At 41.2% G+C, this 16,222-nt stretch overlaps 1 protein-coding gene and 1 long non-coding RNA gene across 3 annotated transcripts; one reads left to right on the plus strand and one right to left on the minus strand.

The window, feature by feature from the left end:
• Positions 1–570: 570 nt before the first annotated feature.
• LOC119222477 (uncharacterized) lies at positions 571–4,315 on the plus strand. 2 transcript variants are annotated; one of them, XM_037479185.2, is made up of 5 exons: positions 571–1,818; positions 2,173–2,632; positions 2,762–2,830; positions 2,904–3,050; positions 3,261–4,315. In XM_037479185.2, exons 1-5 carry the CDS (start codon positions 1,730–1,732, stop codon positions 3,486–3,488), a joined length of 993 nt encoding a protein of 330 aa, XP_037335082.1. In that variant the 5' UTR covers positions 571–1,729; the 3' UTR covers positions 3,489–4,315. The 2 variants fall into 2 exon arrangements, with proteins under 2 accessions (XP_037335082.1, XP_062418236.1); XM_062562252.1 differs by having other exon boundaries at positions 2,173–2,830.
• Positions 4,316–4,604: 289 nt separating this feature from the next.
• Positions 4,605–6,585, minus strand: LOC119208975 (uncharacterized). The gene is made up of 3 exons (XR_005119517.2): positions 6,191–6,585; positions 5,886–6,027; positions 4,605–5,806 (listed from the first exon to the last, which is right to left on the minus strand). It is a non-coding gene; the product is annotated as an uncharacterized LOC119208975 (long non-coding RNA).
• Positions 6,586–16,222: the final 9,637 nt, after the last annotated feature.

The raw sequence follows: 16,222 nt of genomic DNA on the forward strand, positions 1-16,222 counted from the left end.
TAAGACTTGTGGCAACATTTTAAAGTTTAAATGGTGTCTCTAGCCGAAAGATTGGAAAAGCTGAAAAAGTTGAAAGTTGAACAAGTTTTGAGAGGATTTGAAAATTTAATCCATTGGAAACCATGTTAAAAAGTTTGATGTTTTTAATTTATATTAATTCAATTAAAAGAGCTAAAAAGCTGAAAAGTCATAGCACCCCTCTCCTGAAGGAGCTGAACATTTTAATATTTGAATGGTCTTAATAGCTGAAAGTGTGAAGGAGTTGAAAGGTGCGGCGGAAGAAATAGAATAATAAAAATAAAAAAAACTAGAAAATGCATTTCCTGCAGAAAATGCGTTGGAATGCAGAAAGCTGAAATTAATTTCAAAAAGTTGCTTAAAGTACAGAAATGAAACAAGCTGAAATTATCCCAAACATTGCTGAACGAATAGAAAAAGCTAAAAATACATTTAAAAATTGCTGAAATTACAGAAATGAGAAAAGCTGAAATCAACTTGAAACAATTGCAAAAAAACTGAAATGGGAGAATTTTCTATGAATTCGAAATCACAGAAATAATAAAAGCTGAAATTATTTCTAAACATTGCTGAAAGAATAGAAAAAGCTGAAATACATTTAAAAATTGCTGTGTTGTTCTATGTTAACTTTTTGTAAAATGGATGTATAATCAGTTTAATCAATTCAATCAGTTATGACAAATCCATGTAATCGTGCAGTCTGTGTTCAATGTCCAATCAATACATGTTTTGATCCCTGATTACTGATTCAATTTTCAATCAATAAATGTTTGTCACAATTCTCGACTTTTCTTTTAAAGTCTTCAAAATCCCCGTGTAGCCTCGGATAGTGCTATTATTTGATTACTGTGTGGATGTTAAAAAGCCTTTAATTTTTGCCCACAAATGATAATTTACTCCTCGCGTGTTTCAGCATTAACTCTGATCATTTGTAGCCGGCATCGTGTGACGTCTGCCTTTGTTAGAGCGCTCTGTTTAGGACAGTTCTAATCAGTCTGTCGCTTCCACTCTGCCGCAACTCTCCCCATAGCAACCAGAGCCCCGCACACACAAGCAGCCGCTACGTCACACATAAACAAATGACTCTGTATCCAGTCAGCTGACGCTACCGGCAGCTAGCTTTCGTCGGCTAGCGCTACTATCGCGCTAGCTTTGCGGTGGCTGACAAGTTATGTCAGCAAGCGCAAACAAGTTGTACGAAGCTACTGCTGCTCTTGTATTTAGCCAGCTAGCCTACGTGGATAACCGTCACTCTGTCTGTCTGTCTGTCTGTCTGTCTGTCACTATTAGCTACGGAAATGGACGAGGGTCTCTGTTAGCTGTCCCTTTCCCGAGTACTGAAAGCAGCGCTTTACGCAGTGGCTGTTTAGCACAACAATGTCAAATATATACCTGTGTATGAACATCTATCTATCTATCTATCTATATCTATCTATATAGATATAGATATAGATAAATGCACACGTGTTATCTATCTATCGATTATTATCTATCTGATGGATACAACTCTGTGTATCCGGAACATATATATGTACATAACATCCGACTATTTTTATAATAAATGATAACACCAAATATGAAATGATAATCGTGTCCATAAATATTCAAAATAATAATTACTGAACTATAAAAGAGAGCAAAGAGAACAAAAACTTTGTTTCATGAGCACAAAACTCGCAAACGAGTTTTCCTGGACGAAGGGCTCGCGGACATGACGAGGCGGCGCGTGGACCTTCTAGAACATTGTCGGAGCCGCAGCGGCGCGAAAAATCCACTGCTGTCCATCCTGAACCGAGAAAGGTAGGTCACTTTGGTCCCTTAAAGATTCGATAAAAACGAGAGGCAAAAAAGCCGTGCTCTTTGAACCCCCTGCTTTGTATAACGTCAAACTTGGTCAAATAAATCAAAATAATATTAAAATGATATTAATTGAGAGGCTCGTGTAAAGACGTAACAGGTAGTTTAAATTTGAGAAGGCTGAAATGTTCGCCTTCAAGGGCTAGCATAAAACAGCACTCAGTTAATAGTAGGTAGCCTGTCTACATTCGATAAATACATACACCTGTTTAAAAATGAATGAAGACAGAAAATCTGCAAATGTCCATTTAGAAAAGACTTGCTGTGACTTTGACTATTTGTCTTTATTCATTTCAGAATGGCGTTAAGAAAAGTTCTTTCGTCGAAGCCCCAAACCCCTTACTTTAAGCCCCCGGCAATACACATTTGTGTGGTTGCACTGAAGGACCAGCATAGGGTCACGAGGTGGGACTTCCAGGACGGCAGAGCGGTGGCGGCCGTCACAAAAGCTAATGCCGTCATGGCCATCAGCGACGGGCACTCCGTGGCCAAAGTGACCCTGTATGAAGACCTGAAGGCCCAAGTTCAAGAGGGTGCTTCCTACGTGGTTCGTGGCTATAACCTGAGGGGCAATTCCCCTCCATATGCCTTTAATGTCTCAAGGGAGACAGAATTCTTTCGAAGCAGCGCCCTCGTCATCGACGAGAAATTACAAAACGAGGCCTTGAGGCTGATCAATCCTCGCTCGCCCCTGACCCCCCTCAGCACCTGCAGGGAATCTGCTGGTCTGGTCACGGTGGAAGGGGAGGTGGTCGAGGTAAGTAACTTTCCGTTTAACGGGACTGCGATATATATAGCCAATGTAGGTTGTTGCTGTAAAATAAAGAGTGTAAGTCCGCCGGACTGCAGCTATGAGAACATTAACACCCAAATCCACTGTGTTCAGGTGTCTGAGCTGAAGGAGGTGGTGGTGGCGAGGGACCGCGTGCCACTGCAAAACATCACGTTGAAGCAGGTGGGCTTTTTAATGAATGCCTATAGGTCACTTTGCATATTGTCAGCACAGTAATACACTATGTCATTCACAGGGGGAAACAAAGGTGCCCGTGTCCCTCTGGAGGGAAACCGCCCTCCACTGCTGTGAGATCGGGAACGTCCTGAGAGTGTCCCACCTGAGAGGGTCGGAGTCCAATTATGGATTCCGGCTCCAAACAACGGTGGAGTCAGCAATTGAGGTATGCCTACTAGGCTTTTTTTCTGCTTTTTCTTCATGTGTTAGTTACCTTGTTACGGTTATCCTCATCATCACAATAAATATGATAATGCATCAATTCAACAATGTATTTACGAAGCATGAAGCTGCATCAGATATTTTGTTGCGTATGCTATCAGTTTAATAGAACGTTTGTATGCTTGTGACCAAATACCTGCATGTCTTTCGCCAGGCGGTCAGTTCCACGGCAGCGGAGGAGGTTGGAGTTTACGGGGCAACACCGGCACGCGGGGCTCCCGGAAGCCTAAAAGTGCTCCTGGAGGACGACAGGACGCTGTTCATCGAGGAGAGCAAGTGGCTGCCAATAGCTGCCATAATGGAAGCGCCACCCTTACCGGTCAAAATAACCGTTAAAGGCAACACCATTGTCGCCATTGAAGCCATGCGGAAGGAGGAGTAGCTGTTTGAGTTTCTTTTTGTTGTTGCTGTTTTTGCTGTTGTTTTAATGTGTTCATTAGGAATCGGTTCTCCGTTGTTCAAATTACCTTTCACATTGTATAGGATGTTATTAATCAATTTGCCCAAGTTCATGTGTTCTGTTTTTGTTCTATGTTAACCTTTTGTAAAATGGATGTATAATCAGTTTAATCAATTCAATCAGTTTAATCAATTCAATCAGTTTATTCAATTCAATCAGTTATGACAAATCCATGTAATCGTGCAGTCTGTGTTCAATGTCCAATCAATACATGTTTTAATCTCTGATTACTGATTCAATTTTCAATCAATAAATGTTTGTCACAATTCTCGACTTTTCTTTTAAAGTCTTCAAAATCCCCGTGTAGCCACGGATAGTGCTATTATTTGATTACTGTGTGGATGTTAAAAAGCCTTTAATTTTTGCCCACAAATGATAATTTACTCCTCGCGTGTTTCAGCATTAACTCTGATCATTTGTAGCCGGCATCGTGTGACGTCTGCCTTTGTTAGAGCGCTCTGTTTAGGACAGTTCTAATCAGTCTGTCGCTTCCACTCTGCCGCAACTCTCCCCATAGCAACCAGAGCCCCGCACACACAAGCAGCCGCTACGTCACACATAAACAAATGACTCTGTATCCAGTCAGCTGACGCTACCGGCAGCTAGCTTTCGTCGGCTAGCGCTACTATCGCGCTAGCTTTGCGGTGGCTGACAAGTTATGTCAGCAAGCGCAAACAAGTTGTACGAAGCTACTGCTGCTCTTGTATTTAGCCAGCTAGCCTACGTGGATAACCGTCACTCTGTCTGTCTGTCTGTCTGTCTGTCTGTCACTATTAGCTACGGAAATGGACGAGGGTCTCTGTTAGCTGTCCCCTTCCCGAGTACTGAAAGCAGCGCTTTACGCAGTGGCTGTTTAGCACAACAATGTCAAATATATACCTGTGTATGAACATCTATCTATATAGATAGATAGATAGATATAGATATAGATAAATGCACACGTGTTATCTATCTATCGATTATTATCTATCTGATGGATACAACTCTGTGTATCCGGAACATATATACAGTATGTACATAACATTTGACTATATTTACAATAAATGATAACACAAAATATTCCATTTCCAATGGTTTGCAGTATTCTTTATTTCAAACACAGGCTTTTTACATTGTTACCAGACCTAGGTTAATACTCACAGAAGTTCAAGTCTTCATGTTCCAGTAGCCCGGACTGATACGTCTGGTCCAAATTGTCATTTAAACTATCCCAACGCTAAGCTCAGTTTACTGAGGCTCACCAAAACACTTCCACTTCCTTATTTTGATGGAACATTTGGTTAGAATCACTACTCAAGGTTAGAACATGAGCATGATAGGATTTGCTTCAAATTAAATATTTTTACAAAACTCTTTGAACCAAGTTATTTTCAAGCCAATTTGGAAGATTTAGCTTGGATTACCCATTTTGATAATTTAACACTGGGTTTGAATACTCATCTTTACAGTAGAGTTTAGGTTACCCTAAGGATTGGTATATGCCTGTGAAGAACCTCCTATGTACCTACCAGCTGAAACCCCATAATAATGACTCATTTAATACAAATATGGAATTTCTTAAGGTTAATTTGTTCATATACACGTAGCAATTGCAATAACACATTTCCACTATTCATCTTGCATATATCTGTTAGAATATTGACTGAAGAGGGATGGATGACATAAATGAATAAATACAATCAACAAAAAAAAAGTGATGAAACAAAGAAAACATACATTGTTAGATCAAATGAAACAAACAAAATAGACAGGTGTCCTGTAGTTTTTAGAGATAACCATACTTTTCTTGAATTTGTTTTGTACGCTGTAAAGACCTGTAGTATTGTGACCTTTGACCTGAACCACTACACCAGTTATTATGTCATTGCTTAGTGCAAGGATAGTGTTTCTATAGCAACATGGAGGAGGAGAGGCCTTAAAGACAAAAACAGGAGAAGCTTCATTCATGTAGTTAAAAATGTAAATAGCACATGCAAGTAGTAAGACTACCAGAGATATATTTTAAAAAGGATATATTAACAAATTGTTACCGTTACTGCTGGTTTAGGAAGGAGCTTAATGCTTCACAAAATTGGGGCTGTGACAGTGATGACTGACTGAAGACTCATCTGCAGCTGTTTCATTGCAGTTGCACACATGATCTCTTGCTTAAGAACCAACTGTTAGTCTCTGCTGAACGGACCAGTGGGCACCAATGGATGCACAAATGGAGACAGGGGGGTAGGAGGACAATGCTGGTCCTGAAAAAAGTAAACAGGAAGTTATTGTTATCAACTGAAGATTGAAACTAAACATTAAATAATTACATAGACAAAATACCTTGAACTCGGGCTGCAGGGCAGAACAACTTGTATCGCCAGTGCAACTGAATACGCTGCATGATCTTCATTTGTGTGTTTAGCCCTTTCTGCAGTCCTGAGTGTCTTCATTGTGAAGTGGAGAAATCACAGAGGAGAAGGAGCTGAAGGAAGAGGTGGATATAAATTACAATGTTATTTAAGATGTAAAGTTAGTGTTAATACATGTAGTGTTAGTGTTAATGCATTTATATAGAATGAATACATGAATGAAAACACAATTAAAAGAGAACATTAGGAGGCACATATCAAATAACAAAACAATACCTTATTATCTGTTGTGAAAAAAACTCGAAACTGACAGAGAGAACACGTGTCTCTGTGGTCCAGCCGTGAGGTGTCCACTGACAGTTAAGATAGTGCTCCAACATCTGCTCTGTGGTGGCATGATGTCTTGTTCGGTATGAGCTGATCCAGAATCTCAGAGTCAGAGAAAAAGTGAGGCAAAGACCAGCAGGTGTTTTCTCATCCTGTGCTTTAAAGATGACTCGGACAGCCAGGAAGTAAAATGTGTCTCTATGAGGTCTAATGGTGTTAGACAGTTCAGTTGGTGCTGCAGTCTTTGGCATGTCTTAGATGCTGTAAACTGATCCACCCATTGAGGAAGGAGATGAGGACAAAACTGGAAGGTGTCTTTACAGAGGACACAGGAGGATTGTCTCTCCCATCTATTACAAAGGAAACTTAACATTAGAGGACATGTGAGAACTGTGTCTCCTGTCCATCAAAAAGGAAAATTAACATTATAAAGGACACATAAGAACTATGTCACCTGCCCATCAGAAAGGAAACTTAACATTATGAAGGACACATAAGAACGGTGTCTCCTGTACACCAGAAAGGAAACTTAACATTATGAAGGACACATAAGAACGGTGTCTCCTGTACACCAGAAAGGAAACTTAACATTATGAAGGACACATAAGAACGGTGTCTCCTGTACACCAGAAAGGAAACTTAACATTATGAAGGACACATAAGAACGGTGTCTCCTGTACACCAGAAAGGAAACTTAACACTACGGAAGACACAGAAGGACATTGTCTGATGTCCATTACAAAGGAAACTTAACATTACACAGAACACAGGATAAATAAAATGACATTAATGGGGATAGAAGTGTGGGGATTCAGCTGGTAGGTACATCAGAAAGTATGTGTTACATCTAGAACACATACTTTCTGATGTGCGTCTGCTACACTAAATGTCAGCAGCTGTGTACAATGCCGTGTACAGCATTTTACATTGTACACGGCTGCTGAAAGATTTTTGGCCTGTGCATTTATCAACCCTGATCCAAACCCACCCTGATAAATGCACAGGCCAAAATGTGTTAGAAATATAGATAAAAACAACATGATTACCTGGAAAACTATATGACCCATAATGTTTCCCATATTGTGAACACTTAAAATTACTCATTCTACTAACTAATTAACATGCAACCACATATTTTGACCAGATGATTAAGTTTTCTTTACATTGACAGTTGCATGAACCAAGACTAATAACATTTTATTTAATTTTTTTTAAATCCATGATTCTCAATGGATTTTGGACTTACCTGACAATTTTAAGACCTGTTGGAGGAATGTGGACAGAAAACGTGATTATGACAAGTGATATTTTTTACTGTACAAGAATAAAGGCCCTGCTGTGGCTGAGAAAATAAAAATGGCTGCACAGAGGATGCCCCTCTTCTGAATAATTTTGGAGAATAGTATTAAATCAATGTATATAAATATTAGTTTAAATTAAGTCACAGGGACATTACTTTTTTCTTTAAAACTCAGCTGATACCTTCATGGACCATTAGAGGACATGACACAATAGACAGGGTTGTGATAACTGTAATAAGTTCTCATCACACCAGAGTGGAGACAGTGTTGTGGTTGTGAGATGAAAATGAGGTCCAGCAGTGTGTTCTTATCGGTGGTTGCATTAGTGATGACTTGTGCATATCCTCTGGACTGGAAGAGCTCAAGGATTGGCTTACCAGTGTTGGAGAAGAGATTCTCATTGAAATCCCCACAGACAATGATGGGCTGACAGTCCATGATCTCCAATGAGTCCAGAAGGTTCCCCAGGTTGGACAAGAATGATCTCACACTGTAGTCTGGAGGTCTGTACACAGCTGCAATCAGGGCACTCGCTGGGGCTTCTACCTTCAGAGCCACAAACTCAAGATCGGTTACATTATGTACGTACTGTTTCTCACGCACTTGAATGTGGTTTTTCACATAAACAGCCACTCCACCACCACCTCTGTTGGCTATTTGTGGAACATTTGTGTAAGACAGGTGTCTGTTGCGTTTGAACATGTTGTAGCCCTCTAAATGAAGACTCTCTGCAACAAAGGAGCCTTGAAGGTGAGTTTCTGTGAGACACAAAACATCTGCAAGACACAGTTCATGATGGCTCCTGATGTCATTGATGTGAGATGGCAAACCTTCAGTGTTATGGTGAACAATGGTCAGAGTGTCTCGTCTGCTCAATGTCTGTGTCATACAAAGAAGAGGCATCATGTCGTCCAAGTTGACTTGTCTCATGGTCTCGAGTGCTCCAGTGATTTCTCGGTTGGCATAGATTTTACTCTCATCCAAATCCAGCATGTGCAATCCACTGAGAGAGGTCACTCTACTGATAGCTACATAAGCCATGCCAGGTTCAAAAATATGTTTCAGTGACACTACAGCTGATGTCCTTGTCATACCCTGAACCTTGTGTATGGTACAGGCAAAGGCAAGTCTAACAGGAAACTGTCTGCGTACCACTCCTTTCTGTTTCAGATTATCCTCTGCTCTCTCTATGTACACCACATCATCAGGGCCGCCTGGTGCTCTATTACGGTAATTCGTTCCAGCAGTTTGATCATCCATCTTAAGGCCGAGCATAGTGACATGTGCAACACCACTCTGTTCTGAGGTTATCACCCTGACTAGTGTAGCAAACGACCCATTCACCAATCCCTGAGACACGTCTATGTTTCTGGTGAGCATGACTCGAGCACCTTCAGCTAGGTTTAGTGTATCTGGTAACTCATTTCTGGTTCCTTTGTATGGTTGGGCTTGTCGAGCCATTCTTCCAGTGCGTGGGTCTTTCTTGTAGTCATCTGCATCGATCTTGGTGATATTAGAATGGAGCAGAGCTAATGTTACTGAGTTGTGTGAATCAACCTGTTTATTAGTTGCAAAGATGTGCAGGACATCAGGTGGACAAAGTGATGGTTCAGTGATGGTCTGTGACAACAAGGCTCTGTCTGCTTTAGACAACTCATCTGACTTTCCTTTCACACGGATCCGATTCAACATCTCTGCAAAGGCAACATCATCCTTCTGCCGCATAATCTCAGTAAGGGTGATTGTCTGAAAGTGTTCCTGCCATAGGTCAATCTCACAGGGCTCGTACACACAGAGGGTGTTGGACTGTCGAACTGGTGGCAGCTGATAAAAGTCTCCAACCGCTATTACTGACATTCCTCCAAAGGGTTTGGGACTGCCTTTGATCTGTTTCAGTCTTGCATCCACATAAGCAAACAGGGGCTTTGACACCATGGAAACTTCATCAATGATGAAGATTTCAGCATTTAAAAGTTCTGATCGGACCTCATCCAGTTGGTTACCAAGTCCTTGAAATGGAGGTTTCAGACTTCGTGGAAGCTTGAGCAGAGAGTGCAGTGTTGATCCTGATATATTATAGGCTGCAGTTCCAGTGAAAGCTGTCAGCAGGACCGTAGGGTTTGATATGTCCACCTCCTCAGAATGGCTGGGCACTTTGCACAGTATCTTAGATGCTTCTGAGTAGATGCATTTAATCAGATGTGACTTTCCTGTTCCTGCACCACCATTGATGTAAAAGAAAAACTGCTCAGGGTTTAGGCCACAGACACGCTTTACGCACCAGACTCTAACTGCATAGAATACACATGCTTGTTTCTGGTTCAGGTTCTGATACATCGTAGCAGTGCGGGGTCAAAGGCAGGAGGCTCTCTGATGGCTCGAGCTTCTGTTGCAGCATCAGCCTGATTACTGTATTCTGGAACATTTTCTTGAACACTTTCATGATCTGGCTCTCTTGCCTCCAGTTCTTCGATACATTCCAACCTCTCCACTTCAGATTCGGGAGCCAGATTGCACCATTCATCAATAACTCCTCTGTTCTGTTCAAATTCTTCAACTGCATTCTCAATCTCCTCACTATTTTTCTCATATTTGTCTTTGTTTCGTTTCACAATGTGTTGGACATACTCAGCATAGTCAGAACCTGGTAGTTGGACGCAACCATTTTTATAGAAGGACTCATATGTGGGAAAATGGGGTCTTTTGAGTTCCATGTCTGATCGGTGAGGAATGTACAATTTCAGTAATGTGCCATAAAACTTCTCTGGATATTTTTCCTGTGAGCAGCGGTAAAATCTGATGATAGCAGGCTTATCGTTTTTACGCTTTTGCACAAATCCCATCTCATTGAGGAGGGGCAACACATCTTTTCCTTTTTTCTGCTGGCCATAGACAATCCTGCAAGTAGCTGCGAAATCAGCCAAACACATCTGCTCAAACTCTGGTGTTTCTGGTCTGGCTTTGTATTTGTCAGTCAAAGATGTCATCCACACATTTACACTTTCTAATGTTGTGTTCTCCAGGTAAGACATGGGGCGACTCATTTTCAGTGCGTTGTCATCCGTAGGTACGAATATGACACCACGTGAACACTTCTTCATGTTTATTCCACATGCTCGAGTCACACACTCCTGGGCACTGACCTCTCTCTTTTTAGAGTATGCCTGCATGATTTCCCTCATTTCATCACATTCATTGACGTGGTCTCTGGTGGAGTTTTCAATGACTGTTTTAAGGTACTCAGAAAGTCCAGATTCCTTTTTGGTGATGTAGCTGGTGAGATACATGATGCACGAATATGCATTGAGAATATAACTGACATCAATGTTGGCATCCCAGGCTTTAAGTAGATGTGGATTATATCCATTTACCCAGCAGTCTTTTGGCTCACGTTTCAGGATCACCGCACTGGATTTGTTAATCACATTGAGGCATCCTTCATACTCTTGGAGTGTTAAGTTGCATTTAGCGAGGAGCTGCTGCAAACTGAGTGAGGCAGTTTCAGGTTCATTCAGCAACAAGTTCAGTGGTTGGAGCTTGGACTTTGCTATTTGCAGTTGCAGTGGAGCAACGCCCTCACCAGGTCTCGATATCATTGTCTTACTGGAAGGTGGTTTAGGAAAACCAAATCTGCAACCCGAGCTGGGACTTCTGAAACATGTCCGTGAGTGTTTTTTGCTGTGAATTTGCACCTCTGTGACCTTCTTGTGTAGTTCAGGTTGTCTGCGTGGATCAGGTAGCTGAGCTGTGATGTATTTGGAAACAAAAGCTGACACAGTCTGATCATCATCCTCCTCAAACACAGGCGCACCATCTACCCATATGAGACAGTGAATGTGTGGGCTTCCTCTGTGCTGAAACTCAACTCGATAAAAGTAGTCAACAACTTTGCCAAGAGGCTGTGCAGGAGATAAGAGCAGATCTCTGAATAAGGCCTCAACACGCTTATCAAACATGCGCATTGTTGTCACTGGATTGCTTCTCAGAATATCACACTTTGCTGACCAGTCAAGCCCTTCAAAATTCACCTCCTCGCCTTGCTGTCTTTTTATTGCTTCAATCACTTCAGGCCAACGCATCTCAGCAGCAGAAAATGTACAAAAGAATGTAGGAGTTCCCAACTGTCTGATCATGGCAAAAAGGTCTCGTGTGGTTTTCTCCCAGTAGGCTGGTGTTCCTCTCAGTGGCTGCATGAATCTGACTGCATCTTTGTTCCTCACCAGTTTCTCTACCTCTCGTTTATTCTGCAGCATACCAGAAGTTATATTTCGTCCATCTCGAGTCATTGGCTTTCCTTTCCTCAACTGTATTGTCATGCTGGATGTGGCCAAGTGTATTTCAGTCACAAACTGAGCAAAGAACAAATAGTTTGTGTCTCTGGCAAAACGATCATCAATACAGAAAAGCCTTGCTTTGAAATAACTGCTGGGTGTTACTTTCATACGTCTCCCTTCATCCAGTGTGTTTTGACCTGTAGGGAACTGCACAGGAAAAGCCATCGCCTCAAGTTTAGGAGTTTTAAAGAAACCAACTGGACTGTTACTTTCTGCAGGGGCAACCGAGTAGATTCCTTCACTGAAACATAAAATCTCCTCTGAAACATCACATGGCTGAAGACATGATTCTAGAGCAAAACCACCATTAGGCATGTCACCTTCCTGTTCTTCATCATCTCTTTGCTCCTCTGTTTGTTCACCATCACATGACAACATTTCAACATCCTGCTCTCCACCAAGCTCAGTCTCACACAGTGCACTTTTCTCACACATGTCAATTTCCTTTAAATCAGCATCATCATAGTCGTTCTCATCCATGGAGGCATCCTCATCATCATCCTCATCTTGAAGTGTTGGGTCACAAAGCTCAGCCTCATCTCTGATAGTGATGTCCTGATATTGTGGATGAATGCGTTTGAGTTTATGCAGCGCCTGCACTAGTTTAGACCAAGTGACCGTCTGGAACAGCTGATGACCTCTGTAACACAATCGTCTCTTCAGCTTTACTCTCATCACTTGAGACTCACTTCTCAGTCTGGGTAACGCTTCCACTGTTTCCTGCACCTCAGACGGGACACAAACCACATTGCCATGTATCGCTCTCTGTCGTCCTTTGGGAAGAGGAATGATCTTTGCAAACGCTATGCACTTGGCTATGAGATGTCTCTCCAATATGTTGAGGTCACACAGTTCAGGTGGAATGTCAGCGAGCTCCAAGTTGTTGGCTACAGCGAGTGTTGGCATGACTCCATCTTTAAGATGATTGTGGCAGGTGTGACAGATCCACTCTTCCTTTCTCTCATCAGGCACATTGCACTGTTGTTCATCTCTGCACTCATCATCACACACATGGACGTACTTTCCTGTCAGGCATGATGCTACTATGTCTGAATTTCGTACATAGTTTAACCTCTTACAGGGTCTTACTTGGTTTGGAAATGATGCTTTGTGACAGACGGTGCAAACATAAGTGGGACCGAACTTTATTTGTGATCTGAAAACAGATATGGCCTCTTTGATTACACTGTTGTCACTTTCTTCTGTTGGTTTATTTATCCCTCTGTATTTCCTTTTTACTTTCATGGCACATTTCATGTTCTGCATACTCCGATATGTAGGATTGTTTTTATATCTGTCTTTCATCCGTTGTTTCATTAGTTGTTTGTGTCTCAGTCTGAATGCCTGGTCATGGGCATAACGCTGAATAATATGAGATCTCTTCTTTTGTCTAAAATCAAGGCTGTCTCTATAAAAAGCAGTGTAGTACAGTTTTCTTCCCTTTCTAAACTCAGCATTGTCTCTGTAGCGGCCAGTAAAGTGCTGTTTTTGTTTCTCTCTAAATTCTGGATTATTTCTGTAACGAGAGACCAAGATTTGTTTTTGTTTCTCTCTAAATTCTGGATTATTTCTGTAACGAGAGACCAAGATTTGTTTTTGTTTCTCTCTAAATTCTGGATTATTTCTGTAACGAGAGACAAAGATTTCTTTTCGTTTCTCTCTAAATTGAGGATTATTTCTGTAACGAGAGGCAAAGATTTGTTTTTGTTTCTCTCTAAATTGAAGATTATTTCTGTAACGAGAGACCAAGATTTGTTTTTGTTTCTCTCTAAATTCAGGATTATTTCTGTAACGAGAGACAAAGATTTGTTTTTGTTTCTCTCTAAATTCAGGATTATTTCTGTAACGAGAGACAAAGATTTGTTTTTGTTTCTCTCTAAATTCAGGATTATTTCTGTAATGAGAGACAAAGATTTGTTTTTTTTTCTGTCTAAAATCAGCATTTTCTCTGTACCTCTTTGAAATGTACTCTTTCCGTTTTTGCTTGAAGTCAACGTTGTCTCTCGTATTATTACTTTTCTTTTGTCTAAATTCCGGATTATTCTGGTATTGCCTTTTTGCATGAGATATTTTTTCTGCTTTATATGCTTTATTTGAAGCATACCGTTCCCTTTCTTTTCTTTTCTTAATCTCTTTTCTTCGTTGAGTTTTCTCTGAGGTCATTAGTCTGCTCTTCATTTTTCTCCTTTTGTTTTTATTACACTTTGTCAGTTTACATGAGATTCCCTCTAATAGAATATCGGATAAATCACTGACAACAGTCATTTCTACTGAAGAAGAAATATTTGGTTCATTGAGCAAAGCGTCATGTGATGGAAGCAAAGTGGCTTGACTTGACAGTTGTGGTTCATTCGGGGCATCAGGGAATATGACCTCTTGTGGTCTCGCCGATGATGTAAAGATGATGTCACTGGACTCTGCGGTCAATATGTTGTCAGAGAGATCACTGAGAACAGGGTTTATCACTTGAGCAGGTGATTCTGATTCATTGTGAGGAGCATCATGTGCTGTGATGAAGACCTCTGGTTGTTTTACAGCTGGAGTGTGAGGAGTCATTTCAGGTGAACTTGTCTGATCAGTGGCTGTGTTTCTCTTATGAGGAGGTGAGTTTGATTCATCCACAGGGACAGCTGTAGGTCTGCAGTCTGTGTTTGGGAGACCATTGTTCAGGTTGACTGTGTTCATGTTGTAGAACTCCACAGGCTTCAACTCATAGGTACATGAGGACTGTGTTTCCATCATTCTGTGGGACTTCTTGAGCCTGTCAATCATGTCACTGAGACGTGAGAATGTCACCATGATAGCAGTACCTGGTGTGCGTGAACCGGCTGGTAGGGGCAAACCTCTGGCTGTTCTGGAGTGTGGGTCAAAGAAACCATATCTGCCTGACTTGGTTCTGAATACTGCGATACACAAGAGTCTCATCAACAGCAGAGCGTACTTCACATCTGATAACAAGCAGCTGAGTCCTGACTCCAGGTCCAGGAAGCTATCCACAGCTCCAGGTAAAGGTTCTCCTAATGTGCCGTACCTTGAAAGCTGAGTCATGTTGACATAGTGTGTAGCGCTGCGTGCAGGAACTTCATCAGTGAGCTCATCGGTGGTCAGATAGATGTGATTAGTGACTTGTTTCCTGGTCTCTCTATACATGGTGTTACCTTTATCCAAAACATGGTCCAGGTCTGCTCTTGTGATGTTTTCATTCTCATGAAGGAATGAAAGAAAGGTCAGTGAGTTACAGGTGCACTGCCGATTTCTGGATCTGCCGTATCTGATGGAAGCCTGGCTGTGGGATGCACGCACATGTTGTTCAGAAGGCTGATCTCCAGGGTCTACACACTCTGCATTAGAAGGTCCTGCTACACATGGATCATCACAGTTTGTTCCTCTTTCTCCAGCATCTGATACCTGTGGTTCACATGACTCATTACTTTGACCTAGAAGGTTCACCTGCATGACATTAGAAGGTCCTGCTACACATGGATCATCACTGTGCTTTCCTCTTTTCACAACATCTGCATAAGATAGCGGTGGTGGACATGAAGCGTCAGGCTGACCTTCCTGTTCCACACGTTTACACTCTGCAGACATCTTTACCTCTGCACTGCTCTCAGGCCCAACGCATACTGCTCCTTCAGTAGTTGTTGCACAGTGAGTGTCATTGGACCGCTGCCAGCGCAGGCTCTGAGCTTGTGACCTCTTACTTTTCCTTGGCATTGTTGTCGTTTCAAAAACCACAAATGTTGTACAAAACCAAGATATTAAATGAAATTTAGTAAAATATGACCTTTAACGAACCAGGATTTGAAGATGGATTAAACCGGTTTGCTGCGATTAAACAAAAACTAATAATGCTAATATGAATGAAAAATAAACTGTTTGGGGTTACACTTTTCAAAACATGAATAAATAACCTAACACTTAAAGAGATCAATATATTAGTGTTACACAAATGTTTTGAACGTCAAATTCAGTGACAGCAACCTCAAGGATATTCCGGATTCTTTTGAGGTTTTAATCTAAAACCAAATTATCCAATTGTTTGCCTTATTACAATATATGAGGCTCTGGACAAAGCACTTCTAAGATTTAAATACTGCAATCGGGTCTCAGTATGTCTGCCTATGTTAATGAAGTACCATGTACTAAAGTGACCGATTGTATTTAATATGCAATAGATATTGCTTACCGAAACCTTGATTTATCTGTGAAAATAAATATTCAATGTAAAAACTGAAGTTTACCACAAACACACAACTTGGAACTGGTTAATTAAACTGAAAGGCGCGGTCAGATTCAAATGGCTCAATTTACTTGTAGAAATGATCCTAATACTTTACTAAGCT

The sequence above is a fragment of the Pungitius pungitius genome, chromosome 5 (assembly GCF_949316345.1).
Source record: "Pungitius pungitius chromosome 5, fPunPun2.1, whole genome shotgun sequence".
NCBI lineage: Eukaryota > Metazoa > Chordata > Actinopteri > Perciformes > Gasterosteidae > Pungitius > Pungitius pungitius.

Bases quoted from the DNA above. Each gene is read 5' to 3' on its own strand.
- LOC119222477 (XM_062562252.1), top strand. From the start codon at position 1,730: ATGACGAGGCGGCGCGTGGACCTTCTAGAACATTGTCGGAGCCGCAGC. The intron at 2,831-2,903 runs GTGGGCTTTTTA...TGTCATTCACAG, and splicing joins AAAACATCACGTTGAAGCAG to GGGGAAACAAAGGTGCCCGT. The intron at 3,051-3,260 runs GTATGCCTACTA...GTCTTTCGCCAG, and splicing joins CGGTGGAGTCAGCAATTGAG to GCGGTCAGTTCCACGGCAGC.